The sequence below is a fragment of the Varroa destructor genome, unplaced genomic scaffold (genome assembly GCF_002443255.2).
Source record: "Varroa destructor unplaced genomic scaffold, Vdes_3.0 BEIS01000002.1, whole genome shotgun sequence".
Lineage (NCBI taxonomy): Eukaryota > Metazoa > Arthropoda > Arachnida > Mesostigmata > Varroidae > Varroa > Varroa destructor.
This window is the reverse complement of record NW_019211455.1, coordinates 25,576,242-25,596,294: the sequence shown is the minus strand read 5'-3', so window position 1 is coordinate 25,596,294 and position 20,053 is coordinate 25,576,242. Positions and strand designations below refer to the sequence as shown.

Below are 20,053 nucleotides of genomic sequence, written 5' to 3'. Positions count from 1 at the left end.
GTTTAGCGAATGTTTATGTGACGTTTTTTACGTAGTTACAAGCCTTATCTGAGAGAGGGTAATATTTCAAGGACACAAGTAGCAGTAACATCTATCGAGCAGGACGGCATACTTTGTTGGTTACTGTCAAAAATGTTAGGAATTGAGCGGCAGCGTGGCATTAGGAGTGCAGCTATCGAACTACAACCACTTACCAAGTAAACACTTGAGTTATCATAGATCAAGAGATAAAACTAGTGTAAGGATAGAGGTTTTGCAAGGTATTGTAAAGTACGGCGGGCCTGCTTTGTTATCTTCAAGTGTCACAGCTGGATTCTTACGAGAATTTGTCAACGGAAATCCGCCGTTCGCGTCAACGACTATTCATCAAGGCACATCAGCGAACAATTACTCGAACCATTAATAACAGAGTTTTTTTTTCGCGTCTGAGAAAGAATATAGCATATTAATAACTTAGTCTACCCCTTACCAATACTCTCGCTAGTTGCTTGACATCCCGTAACAATTTCTATATCTAATCGAGCCGGAACATACGTAAAGCAAAAGCGACCAAGGTTAATTTTACTAACGAGAGCAATTTTGTAAAATTATTATTAACTTTTGGGCTACTTTTCCTGGTTTTTGCAGTCTTTCAGTACGGTGTATCTTTGAAATTAGAGACGTTTTTTTTTCAGTTGCCTAGACGGCAGCCTATATTAATTAAGTTGTACATGATTGAACTCAAATCTGACTGGGTGTTCAAGATAAAATTTCATTGGGGGCTGTAAGGGTATCTAATTTAAGAAATTGCTTGCACCCAATGCAGGCTTGCGAAGTGCTCCCTGTAATCGGAAGTGGCTATACGCACACGAGCTCTTAGTTTGTCTTCCGTAGAAATAACGGCTGTCGTTGGTTACACAAGCACATTTTGGCTCAGTGTGAATTACGCTTGGAAATACATGGAGAGCAACAAAAGGGACAGAGTCAATATCATTCCTGTTTATCGATGAAGGAGGCCTATTGGCCGCAAAGTACGTAAAAATAACTTAATGCTACATCAATTTAAAAAAATGCCCTATGACCAAAGCCGTTTGTAAATTTATAAGTTGCTTGAACTTGACACGCAGTTCCTGGTTGTTCCATGCACTCTCTAACTATTTAAATAAATGAGCTAATACTATCACGTGACTAATCTTTAGTCAGACATTGTAATACCTGGGTAAAGATTTTCAGGACAATCGACCTTAGATGAACATACGCCTGCGGACAGAAATTTGTTTCCTCAGGTAACAAGGGAAACAACTGTTGAGTTCAACATTCTACCTTGATATATTGTTCATTATGAATTTTTATTCTTTAGGATCAACTAGCGGGTCAAGCTTCCTTTAATATCAGGGCTGATTCGTACAAACTAACGGAATCGAAAATTAACGTGGACGACTGCTTATGCGTTTATACCCACTGTCAAACGGTATCCTTAAATTGAATTGTCGGTTAACTTTTTGCCCCTGATAACCTTATCTGACATTGTTGCCACTCTGAGAAACGTTTCTTGCTGACTCCTGCCGCTGCTATTTTATAGCACCATATAATAACGTCACGCAAAATGTCTTTTTCCCATCATCCTGACTGAATTTGCGAAGGCGCTGCGAAGGTGACAGCGGTACGCCATTGCTTCATTGATAGTATCATCTTAACTATTAAGACGATATAATCAATGAAGCAATCAATTTCTGTTATTGATTTTGCTAGTCCCATCCAGGTGCCACTAGGCTCGTTTTACTAGAAGAGTCGCTGATTTATCCTAGCGTCGGTAACTGCAACTGTCTAACGAAACGATGATGTACCGATAGCCGAGGTACACTTCTTCGAATACACATGCCTGTGCAGTGCATTGACCGAGATATAACAAGTATGCTTGCATTTTTCATCGCTGGTCTCAGTGGTAAGTTGCGAAGCAAATCGATCTCAATAAGTCGTGTATCGGCTGACGCACCTGATTTTGATAAGCGACCTGAATTCAGGGCTGGATGAAGACACTCTTTTGACTGGTAGTCCTATGGGCATACTGACCATCAGCTATATGTTCAATATGTGTGATAGCAATGAGCAACTTTCTGTTTATATATTGTTTCAATTTTCATTGCGGTGGATTCTACGAGTAATCAGATGTCTTATGCCCAGGATGCACTTTGATCTCGCTCCCGCCATATCATATCCCACCGCCAGAGGATAAACGAAACATTCGTAGAGTGCACCTGTTCGACAAACACCTCAGCTACGCTTTAAAAAATTGCCCAAGCGTATGTAGTCTAATTCCTATGCTGGGTTTATTTAAAAAAAAAGACAAACATGAATTGACAAGTAAACTAAAAATGTCGTTTTCTGATGATTTTTTTTAACAATTCTGCTCTGAAGAAGGTTGTCCTGAACTAGCTATTTTTTAAGGCTAAGACCCTCCTGTCAGGAATCAGCCGACATCGGCCCCGGTTATTAGTGCTACATCCAGGCACCCCCAGCCCGATCTACCGACTATTTGCGATTTGTCGTCACTTTTCGTCGTCAAGAATACACTAAAACCACTGCCGATGATGGCACTGCGCTCGGGTAAATTTTAATTCGAACAGTTGCCCCTCACGTAAAGCTTTGACAAAACAGATATAATTATGCCCTATGGTAGAAAGCCTTTTGCGACAGCACGTAAATACGGAACGTAAAAGGAGCTATTACGAAATGCATTGAAATCATTCAGGATTCAGAATTTTTCACCATGCACTTTCTAAGGATTTTCTAACGATCACAACACTTACCCATAAAAAAAAAACTATTTTGCTGATAAGTAGTGGATTTAAATAGAGCAGTCGTAATGTTTCAGGTTATATATATTTGTTTTACATAGGTGACATTCATTGTACAAGCTCGCCTCAAAAGGGTGCAATAAATGAAGCATACTGATCACAACATAGGGCACCCCCTCAGAAAAAAAGTAAAAAAAAATTAAAGCCTTAAAATGTTTGAGTATTCGTGAGAGTCTAATCCAACATACGAGCTGATACACAAAAACTATCGCACAATTATAGAAGAGTTTGTTCCTATTGGCTAGATGGCTTTGCTAGCTGGTTGAAACGTATTACTCAACACGAATGGAATCGTGCCATTATGCTTGCAACTACGAATAGGCGTGCCTTAACGCGAGCCATCATCTCCGCTGTGACTTGTCCTTGGGGATGATTCCTTTGAATGTCCTTGGATAAAAACAAACTTACCAGAAAGACAAACGCGAGCGCCATTATTTACAACCATAATACCCACTTAATCTAAAAATTCCTGTTGACGTTATTGTAAAAGACAACGATGGTGTTTTGTGCCTCCTGGAACAACAGAGATATTCTCCGAACCCATAGTTGACAATAGCTTTCAATTAACACAACTTCTAGCGCGACGTGCTGCCTTCATCAAACGAAAAAGGAAATTGTAAAACCTGAACAAACGATAATTGTCAAAGCGAGGATTATTCGAAACAGTTGAGCTAGCCAATCGTAGTTGCCGCCGCTCGACCAAATTGACCCAATGCTGGGTAGTTCCGTGTCCTGAATTACATAGACCTAATATTTTTTCAGGAGTGTTTCAAGCGCCAAACCAATAAGCAGAGGCCTTTTTTTAAAGGAAGAACATGACGAATATGGCAATCTGGGACACCTTTACTGCCATCGTGTCTCGTTCGTGACTAGACTATATCCCATCTCCATCATCTTACGACCCACCGCACCGCTCCCCCTGATCGAAACGGAAGCCAGAGAAGATTTTCTAACCTGGAACGCACCCAAATCCTTACTCAGAATCGTTGCTGAGGGCGTCGAGCGGTAAAAGTGAACGAGTTTCACGGATGTATGACGATACTTAGTAGCTGCAGCTGTCGCTGTCGCCATGTCATCGCTTGTGTGAGAAGCAACCGTCCGTATTACAAGAAGCGATAGCTAGAGAGCAGACTAAGAGGTTTTTTACCTTTTCCATCATCATCTAGGCACTAACTCCCAGGTATTCGACAACTGCTTTGTGGTAACGGAAGACCAGATAGGGAGTTCGGGACGGCTCGTATTCAAAACCTTACGCCTTTTTGCCGGGCAGAGCGTTTACCGCAACAATGATACAATGAATACCAAACACCTACAATACAACATGATAACAAACTTAGGCATTGAAGAAAGGTAGCGGTATATTTCTATTGAATGTATAATGGATTTTTGTCTTGTTGTTGACTTCTATAACCATACAGCCTTACAAAAAATACAGTTGCGATTATTGACCTTCTTTGTCTTCGATCTATACCTTATGTCACGACCAAAAAGCTAGGTTCACTTCAACCAGCTGCATGTGATATTGTTAGGCTGACATTTAGCCACTCGTCCTATGTATGATGAACCTGGATGATACAAACGAAAATATGAGTCTCGATTTGATTGTGTTTTTACTGCTTGAGCCCAGCAATCGTTTGAGGGTGGTGTCTCACTGAATGAGTATTGTCACCTACAAAGGTCTGACTTGACGGCGACAGCAAAATAGTCCATATTAGGCTTTTTGTGTATCGATGAGCGTTTGATCGCCAAAGGCCGCATCGCCCCCTACAATTCGGTGTCACGCATTTGATCGCCTTCCCTGTTCCTGCTTGTATGATAGTTGGAGGTATATCGAACCGGATTCCATCGTTGCTACTTCTTTTACGACACAATAACGCCTAAAGTTAGGCTATGTAAAAAAACAAGCAAAAAATCTACGATTTCACACAAAAAAATCCTACTAACAAAATCTTATTAGATTTTGTAACGTTATGTTTCGATTAGCTATGTTTACTAAAATAATATAGTGTTATAAATAAATATTATAGAAACATAGTGATAATTATATTTTGGTGTGTGCATGAATTATCTCACAAAACCGTATTCGTACATGGAATAGATGAACCCCTGTCTATAACACGGCATTTTCCATTAAGGGTGCACGTATATCCATTTTCTTGGTCTGCTAAATGCAGAGGGATGCTTTGAGCGCGTTTTATTTGAAAACTGTCCCTTCACAGATTTCTAGAAAGCAGTAATATATGCAAAAAGAAATTCGCACCCACCGAACACTTGAGTCTTTGTTCAGGATCTATGGAGATCCGTTCCCGTTATATATATATATATATATAAAATATAAAATCTGTTCAGGTGAAGCGGTGGCTGCGCGGAATTCTAATAAAGCAATATTTGCCGTATGGCTGTGAAACAGGAAATGGCGTTAGCTTTGTACTGGCCAGAGCTTTCATGTGATATTGGAATACATAACATCTCGAAAACGTATCAAAGACTTCTGATAGGCCTACGATACACTTACGTGTACCTCTAGTCAGGTACCATCAGAGTAATACTAGAAAGCTCTATGAAAAGATAAAACACCCATATACTTTTCTCATAATATTTTGATTGGAAATATTCGGCGCTTTCCGTATACCGTTAACTATATTTCCCTATTTTCACATTGCTTGTTATAGAATAAATCTCATTCACGCTGCTTAACTTATTAGGCGAGAATGGATCGCGTGCGAGATAAAGGTACCTTATCGCCTACGTATATTCACTATTCTTAGCATATATTGCGTTCCGTTGCAACGCAGATGCAACGAATACGACACAGATAGGTGCCTTCCAGTATAGTAGGTCTGACGAAACGGCGACATATCGACGCTAAGCGTAGTCTACGAAACCAAAAAAAAAAAAAGGTCAACAGATGAAGTAAAGTACTTTAAACCGTTTACTGTTGTTAATACTGCAGCTCGCACGTGTATGACAGAGGGCGCTTTCATTAGTAGTAGCCGTTATTAGCTCACCATTTCAACTATAGTTGACTACTGAATCATTCGGTTCCAGCCACAATTACCATTGTCAATTTTCAATCAGCCAAGTCTTTCCCACAGCGTTGTGGTTAATCGTGGCATGGTAAACGATGCAGTATTCTTCAAACGACGGACTTCGTTTTTCCACTCAGTCTCTCTTGTGTTTGAACCATCTGCTCTTTGGCACTCTTCTGTCGATGTTACACGCGCGTGAACTTCCGGAAGCACCCATCTGCTAATATGGCCTTCTCTTATTTTATCCTACGCCACTTTTTCCTTTCTCGGGCAGACCGCTGAACAGCAATCGAATGGGCGTAAGTTTGAGCGTATGTACACCTATACACACCATAATACTTCATCTAGACATACGTCCAGGACGCGTAGTTCACAGAAGTTAACTGTGAGCCAAAATAAGGGCACTCTATTACTTACAGTTATTTAGTTGATAATATTATACCAAATCTGCCTGTACGACCAGTAACGGCTAGAGCCTCTCTCTGTCCGCCCCACGATGCTAATTTTCTATTGAGGGCAGTAAGTCCATAATTAAAAAGTGCTGAGTAAAAACGCTTATCTAAGTTACTTTCTATATTGAAACTGGTTTAATATTACTGAAATAGGATCTTTAGGGAAATTAGTTGCATAATGTTCATTCGGGCTTAGGAAGAATACGTGGGATAGACTAAGGAATTACCGAAGTTGGATCAGGAGCTGTTTTAGATAACGAAGTACGTGAACACGCGTTGAAACAGCTAAGCCAGGCAAGTAATAAATACAAGATTAAAACTGCTGCGTGTGTTAATTAAAAGCTGAACTGAAGTAGACTATGAAGTCCCAAATCCAGACACGTCTACCAGCTAGTTTAGCCGGACTCTAATTAATAGCGAAGTCAAACAAATGTTCGCTACGCAACATATAATATACTGTGCCTCTACTCTGAACAGAGAACACTGTGTAAACTTGTAACATGTACATATAGACACTTACGAGAAATGCAAGTTCTAACTCGATTTCGAGAAAAATCTTTAAAATACATAAAGTATATCTTGTTCATCAGGAATGGCCTGTTTCCCTTCGCCTAGTATTGGTATACCTTGTAAGCTAAATAAATAGTAAAATTTTTCCAAATAATAACAATTTATCGTACCGGTTGCTGTTTGGCTTCTATCTTGGAGACCGACAAACTGAATATAGTATACTTAACCTAGTAAGTGACCTCACATTCTTAAACTAAGGTCCACCGTTTCTCTTTACCAATCATCATGAACTAATCCCATAGAAAAAAAAATTAAATGCAAACTAGGCGCAGCTCCAAAGCAATACACTTAGGGATGGTTGTTACGTAAATTGCATGTTAATATCCCATTATCTCATACACTTCTCATTGAAGCCCAGGTCTTTTATGCACCCGACGCAGACTCTTTATGAAGGGAAACCCATTAAAAAGTATTACATAATTCCAATGGTGCAATATGGGCTCAAGTTCGTATTGTTTGCTCATCCGATTAATTTTCTTTGGCATTGTCCAGAACATAAATCAATGCACATGTCGCGTAATACTGCATATTGTACAAGAAGTACTTCATGGGAAGGTTGAATGTTTGCCTCGCTAGTGTTTTAACGAATGGTTTGCTAAAATCGTTCATTTACCCAAGAAAAAAATACAGGAAAATATGGGATAAAGCTTATATTTTTCCTTCTGAAAAAGATTACGGTCTTTTTGTAATCTTATCCGGAATTAGGAAATTGGCTGTTTCAATATTGCGTAAGTTATTTCAAGCCCAATCTTTCTTGGAAATTGTTTGCGGCTTATGTACATCCAGACATATTTCTTTCCAAATTTGGCGCGTAAAATGTTAGGGAACCCACTTCTGATGCATTTGGTGAAATAGATTAGAAGCGAAACGATCGCGTCGATATTGTACAGATGAAACAAAGCAAAGATTCTGACCTATATGTCAAACAAAATGCGTCTGTGTATTAAAAAGTATTCTATCTTATTGCAGAGAATCGTATTTACTTGTAAGAATCACACTGTGACTAGCGTTCGCGTTGTATCTTTTAGTCATCGCGTACAATCGATAATGTATGAAAATTCGTTCTGCGACCGTACTATTTTCTGTAGTCGAACTTAATAGCGACATTCATACACCGCTGTCTATCGAAAGAAAGTTCGGGTACTTTGCCCTGTAACGTTTACTTTACCTGGATCATCCTTTATACGGATAAGAAATCAGGCTTATATCTCAGGATACGAAATATAACGGTCGTTTTTTTGACATGTCGTGTAGATTGATCTAACCTAATAGTTTCTCGAAGAGAGAGTGAACGAAGGTTCTCTTAGGGACATGTCAGCTGGGGGCATAAAAGCCACTTGATATCACTTTTGGAATAGACATATTAGCAGCTGTTCCTATAGTCCTGTAGTGTCGATTGTAATAGGGAATACTTAACGGTCTGCAATGTAACTTATATAAGTAGTTGCTATGAACAAAACGACTGAAAGACCCTGATTGCGTAGCTCTTTTATAGATCGATGTAGTGCACAGTTTGACGGACACGATGTACACAAACAAAAATGTAATAGGAAGATTAGAGGGAAGCTTTCGTGATGTTTTGAAGTTCACGATTTAATCTGCATGGGACTAGTTGAGAAACGAGTCACTATCTAATTGTCTTGTCTGTGACATATTTTCTATCAAGGAAATAGATGAAACCCTAATGGTTTATTACGGATTATAGTGTAACTATGACTCACTTGGGCATGTCCCCTGGCGGAAGGAGATGTTGTCGATAGCTATGTTCCCCAAGGAATTGGCTCCGACTGTAGCCTCCAGTACGAGCTGAATCGGCTCCGTTGAAGCTACTTGTAGTTGTGCTAAGTACCTGAAAAAAAAATAACGGACAGTCGAAAAATCGCTTCATATCGTTAGGTCAATGCCACACTTCATAGCTACGTAGAGTACGGATTATGTGATGCACATTCTCAGAGAGAACTACTAATTACTTCTGCGGCAAGCGTTTTACTTTAAATTTTTTTTTTTCTTTTTCCCTAGGAACTATTTAGATAGAAAAATTGAAAAGTGTTCTCTGTTTATATAAAAAGGAGCCTTTTCAATATTGAATGAAAAACCTTCTAAAATCAGTATTATAGCAGGTTGTTTCAGTTTATCGCGGTGATGTTGCAGCCGATCTATCTATCGTAACATCAACTTTTACTACTCAATCCCTAGATTCGTTACTCGTCGGGAACTGATGTCTATTGTAGTACGCATCCGCTGCAACAAAGACGCTAAATAATGCAACAACGAAAGCAATACATCAATAATAGAAATTTTCCCTTTTGCTTACTTGATCACAACGCCGCTGGGTCTATATTTCCACAGTGCATTACTGAGCATAGTGACTAGATGCTTGGAAGATCAGGATCGTTCAACAACGCCGCATGCTCTCTCTGGAGGACAAACGCAGTGCGCAGTCTGCTGCCGTTGTCATAAGAGAAGGTACGGCTAAGACGAAACGTCAGAAAGTCACAATTTCCGGATGTCGGTTCCGCACATTTGCAAACTTCATCTAGTATCGGTATTATCCACCGCCGAAACTCACGTGTATCTCGTCAAGGCAATGAGAAATGCAATGTAGATGCAAAATGTGGGGAGCCGGTCAATCAGACCCGAAAAGATGCTGCTGCGACCCGTTGAAGCTTCAGCGTTTGCAGCCTCCCATTAAAATCATCTCGGTCTAGCGAAGACCCAAGAAGGTTGATGGCGTGACGTTTTCCATAATCTACGAACTCATGTTTTACAGTGTATCTACAGCAATCGCACAGATTGCGCGACCCCGTCATTTAGGGAACGAGCAAGCTCAGTGAAGGCCCTGACGGAGTGGCACATGTTATTCGACTTGCCACTCGGAAACTTCGGTTCTGCTCTAATGCCCTATGGCCATACGTTTCCTAAATTATGGCCAGGTAAGGCGGTAAAAGGACCACCGGTCGCTCCGAAGCGATAAGTTTAGTAAGTTCAAGCGTAACGAATAGCGCTGGCTGCGGAGTGTGTAAATATACTATTAAACCGAGATGCAATGAACGAAATATTTTATGTTATTTATATAGAGAAAATTATCTGTTTACGACTATAGAAACGAAAAAGTTACCAAAGAGCGCTCACTTTTATCAGGAAATAATAAAGATCAACCGACCTACTTCAACGTAAAAATTGAAAAATTAGGTATTGAAGTGCCGAATGGACTGTACTAGCGTCATTAGAACAAAGGCAGCACAGAGACCGAAGCGCGAACAGAGCAGAAAAAGTCAGAATCACCGATCGCCTGGATGAATAGCCACGAAACACGACTCATCATATAGGAAACATATATGTAACGAAGCTTTGGAAGTGAAACTTGGCTTACTTTCCATAAGATTGTGTTACATAGACACGTTTAAACTACCATTCTAATAAAAAAAAAAAAAAAAAAAATTAAAAAAAAAGTATGAATGCATTTAATTTATAACAGTCAAGTATTTACAGTGTCTAATACTTTAGAGATGCTGTGCTCACCGCAGTGATCATCAAGTAGGTTTCGATATAACGTACGAATTGCTCATAGATCTAAATTACTCAAAAAATATCTCATTCACGCAGGTTTATTTAGAAACCAAATATCATTGATAGTATACAGCATTTTATGTATCGTTTAATTTATTGTTGGTCTTCGCTAGTACATGATAAAATAGTAGCCTTCTAACCCTTGGTAACTCTGGAACGTTTGTGTATTTCTACGTTACTCGTAGCCCAGAATTTTGTTTCAGATAAATGAATCTAGTAAAGACGTATTTGGTTTATTACGTCATACCTATCCTCTAATTCAGCTATATCTCTCGAATGCGACCGTCGTTTGACTTCGCGCCCTTCATTAAAGATGTCTTTTAGTTTCAAAAAGGCACGTTTTGAGGTAGGGACTTTACGCTTTTACTCGAAATATTTTGGTGTCTTTCGAAGTAATCTTCAACGTAACTGAAGATTCGTGACAGCTAGGTTTCCCAGAGTTTTTAAAGACATCAAAAAAAAGCGAATAGTATTCATGCAACGTAGGCGTTATAGAAAACGCTTCTGCATTGGAAAAATAAAATTCGTCGATTTCCTTTTTAATGTAGTGGAATCTCATAGGCACAATGTAGGGCCTTTGTTGGTTTTTTCCCTAAATGTTACTTTCAGTACTTCTGGACGCCATTGCCTATATAACCTTTACTAGATATTTTGCGTAGAACAAATGACGTATAAGGCAATAGGTATGTCCATTGCATTTATTAATTGAGACCATAGAACTCCCCAAAAACTGTGCTGAAAAACTCCACCATAAGTGTAGATGCATATCGCCATGTCTTTCAGCCGAAGAAGCTTCTTCGTGCTACTTTTGGGGGGGAGCATTATTTTGAAAGTATGGAATTCCGTCGTCTGAGTGCCGCTTTGTTTGCTGTAGCTTCCGTCGTCATTTTTGCTGTGGTATTTTGGGTACATCAGCGCCCTCGGGCTTGTCCGCTGCTACGCGCCTCAAAAGGCAACAGATCTCTTAGAAAGTTTTCTCCTCCCATCTCTCCAAATACAGAGGCTCACCGAAAGGTGAAAAAGGCCTAGTCAATACTCCCTTCGAAAACACACTAAAATGTCAGCCTGCCGTTGGTTTTCCAATAGCTGTTGCATCTGAGCTGTACTGTGCCTTTGCGCTCCACACAAACAAGCAACCTCCTACAGTAGAAGCCTAGAAACCTTGAAGAAGCTTGGATACGGTTTCAGCAACTAGCAGAAGTAATAGTGAGATCTACTAATAGTACACAGGCGGCAAGCAGGCTTTCTGACCTGCCATAAGATGCTTCGAAGCAGTAGGAAAACCTCCGTTGGATCGCCCATTTTAAGCACAGGCAAACAGACTGCCTCGAGCCGCATGCCAACAACTAGATCGGCTATGCTTGACCTTCAAACTCAGAAGCACCGAAGGCAGAAGCAGCTCTAAATCTTGGCTAGCAGCTCCAGATCTCCTTCAACCAAAGCTGCGAAAGCTGGCCGCCCGTGACATTTAAAGCTTAATCGGATTCCCTATTTCCGAGAAGGTAGTAGCGGTGGTGGAAGTAACTTTTCCTTACACTAAGAATAACGTCACGTTGTTTCTCCACTCTATTATTTCTCCTTGTCGAAGCCTTCTGTTTGTTTCCTGCATTTCTGACCCATCCCATTCGAGTAGCTTCACGTGCAACAGCAACAAAGCGAGGAAGAGGAAGGAGGAGCAAACAGCGAAGACGGCAAATACAGAGGAGACAGACCTAGAAAAAACAAAGAAGCTAGAGAAGGATCTTCTGGTGAAAATCGCCACGTTCGTTCGAGATCTTCCCTGAAAAGTCGAACAAAGTGGAATCCGATGTTCGCTGTCCGGCCAGTCCTTGTATTTTCGACGCAGAAGCTTTTTCTCAGCGGTTTTCCCTCTCCAGTTTAACACGACGACGTCAGCAGCGGTAAGGCAGAGAAACAACAGCCGCAAGCACAGCAGCATTTGCAGACGGGAAGCAATGATCGTAGGAGAACCGAACGAGCCGAAGGAAACGAGGAGTTGGTGATTGACCTACTTCACTCGAGTCGAACACTCATCTCGATGCGGAACGGTAAAAGGAGAACAACTCGTAATAAGTGGATATGCCACTATGCATAAATGGTATGTACATAACGACTACAACGGTGGTCATTGCGAGCAGTGGTAGTGGGAACGACGGTCGATGATGAAACATTGTTAGTAGCATAATGCAATGCGAAGTTCCCACGCCGACGATACACCAACGTTCCAAATTTACGCTGTTTACGTGGATTACATAGCTATGGAAAGGGAACGAGGTAGGTCGTTGCTGGGGGTGTTAGATTATACTAATCGTAGCCACTCTGCCATGTAACAGCCAAATGAGAGGTGTACTTACTTGTTCAAAATTCACTACTCATCGGTGACCATTCAAATCTACTCGATAGAATAGCTTAACTACGAATCAGTCAACATTTAGACACTGTTCAAGAATTTGTCTAGAGGCAAAATTACTTTTACTTAACTATTAAGGATAAAAGATCTTCACGCAGTAATTGAGCTACATACCTAGAGGTATCAACTGTTGTCCACACTTCTAATTTTCGGGAGATGTTTATTTCTTCGAGCATTCGTCTAACTGCTTTATCTTCCGATCGGACGAGCGCATAGTAGCATGTCATATTCGTAAAAGACAGCTAACCATATACAACACTTCCATAGCCCACTTGAGAATGGGGATAGGAACGCGTGGCTTTTTCGAAGGTATACACTGTAGGGAAATTCAACTAATTGGTGAGTTCGTACTGCTAAAGAATAATAAGTATTTGCCGATTGGTCCGAATACGTAATTCTTCGGCCTTCAGACTCATCTCAGTTCAGTCAACCGTTTCGGTAGGGCTATTAATGTCTAGAAGATACCTCGAAGTCTGTGTGTGATCCAGACATTATTACTTGAGCTAATAATATCAACAAAATTACATCTATTTATCACGACTGATACTGAAATAAATGAACCGCAAGAGACTGCTCAGAACGCGGCAACTATCTTAATCATTGAACCGCCTCTTCCAGTAATTCGACGTTAAAAGCTACGAAGCGCTTACTTACCATTGATTGGTGGCCTCTCCTGTCATTTCCCATAGAGTTTTCGGGGGCTCTTCCGATCCCTCTATGCGCGTCAGCACCCGTAGAGTTCCCACGCCATTACCGAACATATGCGTGGCAAACCGCATACATATTGGATTGTTTACCCCTAAAATTTAGGCACGCATCGATATACATTGCATGGGTCAGGAAAGCACTCGCAATGAAAGCGTTAAAAGAAGCAAACGACGAATCCATTAAGCCAATTCAGTAATGTGATTTGTGGGAGGCAATTAGATTGATAAAAAAAAAAGAAAAACACAATCCATATTGTTGTCATTTATCTTCACCTTTATCAAATAACTTGTATACAAACAATAATATAAACACAGAGCACTATGAATATGTAGCCGCGCTATTCATGGAACGCGTCCTTAAGTATGAGCTTGCATGGTATCGCACAGAACCCTCCCCAAATGAACCTTTTGTTTTCATGGTATAGACCATTAACGCGCATAACAAGGTGAACCGCCGTACACAGCGTAGCGGGCCATTGTATGTTCTTTCTGCCTAGTTCTTTCTATGTTCCGCATATATTTCCATAGCGTCACTGTCAAAGAATTTTGGGTCTATTTTCATCATTTGTTCCTTCCGCTGCAGGAAAGAGCGCGTTTTTAATAAGCATTAGATATTTTTGATATGCAGCGGTGTATACGCTAGCATACACAGATTACTGCAGTTACGGCAGGATGCACACAGGCCCAGCCCTTTCTTAAGAAAAGCAGGATTCATTTAATCTAGCCTATAGTTGGGATGCGTTGAGGATGCACCAGGTGAAACTGATGCCATATGAGGCTGTTAATGTTAGCCTGACACTGAAGAGGCGTCTTGCCGTATTCAGAAAGGGGAACGGTGGCTTTCCAGCAACGTTCGTTACTAGTTCACTGCGCAGTCAATATAACAAGCCCCAAAACCAATTAGAGTGACCCCTGGATAACATAAATTCTGTATGTAATTCAGGGATTAGAAGTTACCTGGAGAATGTCATTTGCTACTAGTGGCCCTGCTTTTCGTAATTATATAGTTTTGTTCTTGTCCTAATTAATTTCTAGGTTGGCATGCGTTACGTACCCTTGAAGGCAGTCTAATATCTACCGACTCTAAAGCGACTTGTCCTATAAGTGCGAAATTATCGGCGTATGGTAGAAAATCTGTTTTCACAGACTTGCGTTTACTGATTATGTACCGGAAAACGCTTCGTTAGTTTGAAGGTAGAACTAATTGTCACCCGAGACGTCGGAATAAAAATATTAGGATCACTGTTGTTTTTGAAAAGACTGGCCTTAGAAATTACCTCGGATGTTTCATGTTACGAGACGCATAGTGCGCTATCTCTTATATGATCTCAATCGCCCTATGAGGTGAGGTAAACAAAAATTTCTTACAACTAGTGCAATTCTCCCAGTTAAATAATACAGCATACCTCGAAGACCTTCGTAGGGCGTTATGGAAATCTTTATGCCCTAGTACAATCGACAGGGAATTTTCCAATTGTTTACCCTTAGCTCATTGAAGTCAGCTTTAAGACCGCAACTACTTACTACTGTTTACGTCAGTCATTTTATTTGGCCATGACACTCAAATAACAGGTAACTGTAACATAGATAAAGTACCTTGCTCGTAGTAAACAATCTGTGGAGGCTCCAGACAGAGCTAAACTCGTTACATACATCTTTCGGCTAGGAATAAATCTATATGAGATTACTTCGCAACACCTCCAACGAATAAGATCTTCAGTCACTCGAATGAAAATGTCGGATGTACTTGGAATATTTCCTAGCTGCCAAACTATCTAATTTAGTAGTTACTTATGTATGAAGTGCAGCTAGTGGTTCGTATGTGACAGGTGTCTAACTGTTTTTCTTTCGTTCTTTTTGTTAAAGTGCAACGAAATAACGAGCTAGATACTTAATAAGCACGTCCTAGCAAACAATGATATCATATCTATGTATAGTATTTTTAAACGTCAGTCTCCCGAGGGGCAGATATCAAGCAGGTCAAGTTCCGTCTATGGTCCAGGTAAAAACGAGACTTTTCACTCTTTGCGATATTACCCTGTCTTTATTAAACAAGAGAAAACTAGCCTCCATCAATTTTCTTTTAACCTCGAATTTTATGTTCGAGGTAACGACCAATGCACTTCGATTGAGACGGATCTGTATGGCCAATTGATCAGGTACTAATAGAGCGAACGTTTGCACATACATGAAAAGCTCTCTCGAAGAAGTTGGCGTTTGCCAATATTACATACTGAAGATCGCAGATGCGATATTGCGAATTCTTTTTGAGCAAATATCAGCCGGGACATATATGGCGAACTTTTCATAAACCCCAGCATGGCTTTGACTGATTTCTCGTTGTGTGATAGACTTTAGAGCTTCATACGTACGTCAAAAATGGCTTGTCGGACGTATTTTTGTATTCCATCATGTACTGTGCGAGGCATAATGACGCGATAAGGTTGATCATAACTGTATGTCTACCATATAGGTGATGAGTCAATATAAACGGATGCTCAATGAACACTTCTGTTATACCGCTACAGAAACTCGGCGTGCGATCTATAAGACGAGAAGAAAGGCCGCTTGGTCACATATATATATATATATATATATTACTCTGGCATAGTAAGCTGACCAAACAACAAAATTCTCGTTTTTCAATTTGACTGCTAATTCGAACCTCCTGAACACGAAAATCCCTCAGGGCACATATAATCTCAAAGTATAACTAATTACGCAGTAATTGCCTTCCTGAAAGAACGACCTAACGTGAGTAGGTGCTGGAGCCTTTATAGCTACATTATGATTTCTTTCGAACAGATCCCCTTCAGAAATACGTCTCTGTAGAAATTATAATGCCGATGGCAGTAATGCTGCTTCGTAGCAATAGCGAAAAATCTGCTCTCGTGCGAAGGCGGTCAACGAGGCGAATGTCATATAGACATTGTCAGTATGGCGGCAAAGTTGCGTCGATCACTGCTAGCAGACCGTTCGCGAAGGGATTATAAAAGCCTTAGTATTCTTTATAGGACTACATAATAACTGGGTCTGCTGACATGAAGCTGTGAATAATAACTGGACATGGCGAATTTCTGCCATTGACCGCCATTAGCAAACAGCCTGCTCAGCCGAGGCCTCAAAAGCACGTTTCCACTGTTTTTTTTCTAATGTACCTTTCCATAGATAGATGTAAACAAACATACTAGCTTTTTTTTCGGTCTTCCATTATTTATTCAAATTAGAACCCTTAGTTTACATCAGTTGACGTAAAGGTAGCGTTTTTAAGAGGCAATATTAGGACTTCATTTCTGACGAAATACTTCGCGTTCGTCTGCGCTGTCAATCAAATGGAGGCTTTGTCGACCAAAATAAAGTCGACAATCCTTTTTTAACGACAACATATTTAATTAATTCAATTTTATTTATATGGAATAATATCATAATTAAGATAAAAAGTGCGTTTCATCAATTATATATATATATATATATATATATTGTAACATAGATAGGTCGGGCTCAGGTAATTTTCTTCCGTCAATTTAATTAGCAGCACTGCCGGCTAAAGCTTCTTCGCTTATATAACGGATACTATTAAGGTTATTTTATCGAGATGCTTGTTGCGCTGAAACTTCATCGCGTTCATTTGTGGAAAGTCACTCACAAAGGAATAACGTGGGAAAAGGTAGACAAATATGTCTAGATTATGAAATTTGCTATACTTCAGTATATCTACGAGAAGTTTATTCGCCTCGAAAAGCTGCGCTTCAAAAGCTTGTAAGTGCAATTTTGTACTTAGCAAAAGCACGAGGTTACCTGTCCAGGCCCCTGATGGGTTCAGAAAAGGGTAATCTGTCGAATAGGGAGGGATGATGCTCAGGGAGGTCCCGAGGCTATGATTTTTTTTAACGACACAGCGTCATTCTGTCGCCCATGTTCTCGAAGAATATCATCTTCAGAAAAATATGCTCAAGAGCAAAAAACTGATTTTGCGTCATATCGCACAGAATATTTAAAAAATATTCGCGAAACACTTTGAAAAATCAGAGAATTCGCTGTTACTGTTCTATCAGAACAGAGTTCTATTTAGTAAATAGTATTATTAAGGATTTAGATTATCCTCAGGATGATTTACGTAAAATCCAAACGTTCATAAAGCCAATAAAACTCTCTTGGACCCTTTGGTAGAACTGAATATTCGATGGCAGCAGATCTGAAAGTATTTCGAAATATAAACGGTGCATTGCTTAATTTACATCTTTTTTAAGCACTCACAGGGACCACTTCGGCGTCTGGCCTCGCGTTTGGGCAGTTCAGAAAACTGGGCTATGAGAACTGACTTATAATGAAACGAAAATGACTACTGACCGGTCGCCTTGAGCGTTGGGCTTATGAGTTGGGCCTTGTCTTGGGGTCGACGAGGATATTGAGAATCAATGTAAATGTAACCACCTGTTTTTTCATCTTTTCCAAATGATGAGTAATCTCTCTGAGGCCCCGTAAGAAAGCTCTGTGAGCCACGACCCTGATCCCAGTTGAAGTCATCACCTGAAATATATAATATTGAAAAAACGACACAGAGACACGTTCTCTTCAAATGGAGTAAATTATCCTTGCCACTATCGAAGATCCTATTGAGTAGCGGGAGAAAGGCTGTTCAAAGAAGACGTCGGACGTCGATTAAGGCTCATGAAAGTTTTATTCGCTCGAAGTGTACCGGTGAATAGAGATCTAGCGTGAACAACGTGAGCACTGTAGACTAACAGACGGACATTGTTCTAGTTATTTTTAGAGGGTGACTTGGTTCAACATTGAATTTGGCAGTAGAATTAATCTATAAACGTTGAAAGCGAAAGGTGCAAATGACGCACGGATATTAGTAGAAAGACTAAAGGGCCGCATGCACACGTATACATTTTCTTTTCGTAGCTCCGTTGTTATGGTAATGCTGGTAGTCAAGCTTGTGGACCCTGGAAGGTGCTATTGTTTACTCCCTCGACTGCCTAACCCAAGTGAGGCCGTACGTTTGCAACACAGATGATTATATGGCAACTATAACGGATACAAGGTTCAGGCATGGCTATTAGTTTTAAAGTCAAACTTGCGAAGGCAGCGAACCCACGGGACACTAGCCAGTCACTCGTGCCCCAGCCTGGACAGTCAATAAATCCATTATTTAAATTCGGCCAGACAAGTATTTTCAAAACACAGTTTCCACAAAGAAATTGCTTCATGCTAATCCAGGGGAAAAGATCGACTGCACGTACTAGTATTCGAATAGTCATTCACTGAGCATCTATCCGTTTAACTTTTTTTATTTAATTAAAGGCTGTTGAATTTACTTATCTTAAATTAATGTATCAGTCTAAAGGGCAGCTCTTCTTTGCAGAACCTAGACAAGTAGACGAGAAGATAATCTTTCAATGGACGATTTCATTTAATCAGTTAGGTAGAGAAACAATAAAAGACCTGTGTCCGCGTTTGTCCATCCGCAGAAGCCGCCTTCAAAGGTGCAGTGACCAAGACAGTTATCACCGGCTTCTTCCATCTTGTCGAATACTATATCGTCCAATGCCACATAGCCACGAAACCGCCGGCTGGGGTCTTTGGCTCTCTTAGGAATCCCCTCGAACCAAATCTGAAAAAAAACACAGGAAAACGCAGTGGCAGACTGCACAATTTTCCTAAGCTTTTGCGAGGTGTAGAGCTTTTTGGACGATGTCCTTTCGTGCAACGCGAACGACATGTTATTAACGATTATCCCTAACGTTTCATATGCGTATACTAACCCCATACAGTGAGTCCAAATTTGAAGAGCAATCCGAATAGCTATCAAAAGCAGAACTTCAACAAAAAAGAGAAGTAATTAATAGCGAAAGGTACGCAGTGGGAAAGTTGACAAAATAAGAATCATACGTCAGTAATGGGAAGAACTTTTTTCCTCTGGATACGAACAACCTCGCATAATTTTTGAAAAGATTCAAAAAAAAAAAACAAAGTACGCCCTCTTGATATTCTCAATAGACGACCGCATATCTTCGTTTTTTGCATTCATTGCTTCCGTGGCTTGCATTGTATGTATATTCATACGCATAGCGTCAATCGAGGATCCGCACCTTTGTTTCTGGGTATTTCAACGGAATGACACACGTCGAGGCACTACTTTCAGCGCCTTTGAGTGAGTGCCACGTCGTTCTCGTTTAGACCTACTTCGTTCTCTTTTCATCTGAACCTATTCCCTCGAATTGTTCCATTGCGATTTAATTAATTGGCACAATGAACAGATTCGCCCGGTGCTGCCCCTTCCAGGATAGCCAGATATTTAATCTTTTTTTCTTGAAAAAATTTTATTTAAAATTCAAGCCTCTGTCCGCTTCAAACGTCTACCGCGTCGAAGGCCGACTAGCCCAAATCGTGCGAAAAACAGGAGAAAAGAATGAAGTTGCGTTACGGATCGTTTTACGTTGATTTTTTTCTACATAGAAAATTCTTGGCC

At 40.3% G+C, this 20,053-nt stretch overlaps 1 protein-coding gene across 1 annotated transcript in view; it reads right to left on the bottom strand.

Moving 5' to 3' along the window:
• The window catches only part of LOC111244377 (MAM and LDL-receptor class A domain-containing protein 1-like), a 107,674-nt gene that overhangs the window by 11,560 nt on the left and 76,061 nt on the right, over positions 1-20,053 (bottom strand). The window contains exons 8-11 of the mRNA XM_086978958.1: positions 19,027-19,195; positions 17,926-18,105; positions 13,523-13,667; positions 8,610-8,737 (exon numbers count right to left, since the gene is read on the bottom strand). Of these exons, the coding sequence (XP_086835084.1) occupies positions 8,610-8,737; positions 13,523-13,667; positions 17,926-18,105; positions 19,027-19,195 (622 nt within the window). The remainder of the gene's footprint in view (positions 1-8,609; positions 8,738-13,522; positions 13,668-17,925; positions 18,106-19,026; positions 19,196-20,053) is intronic.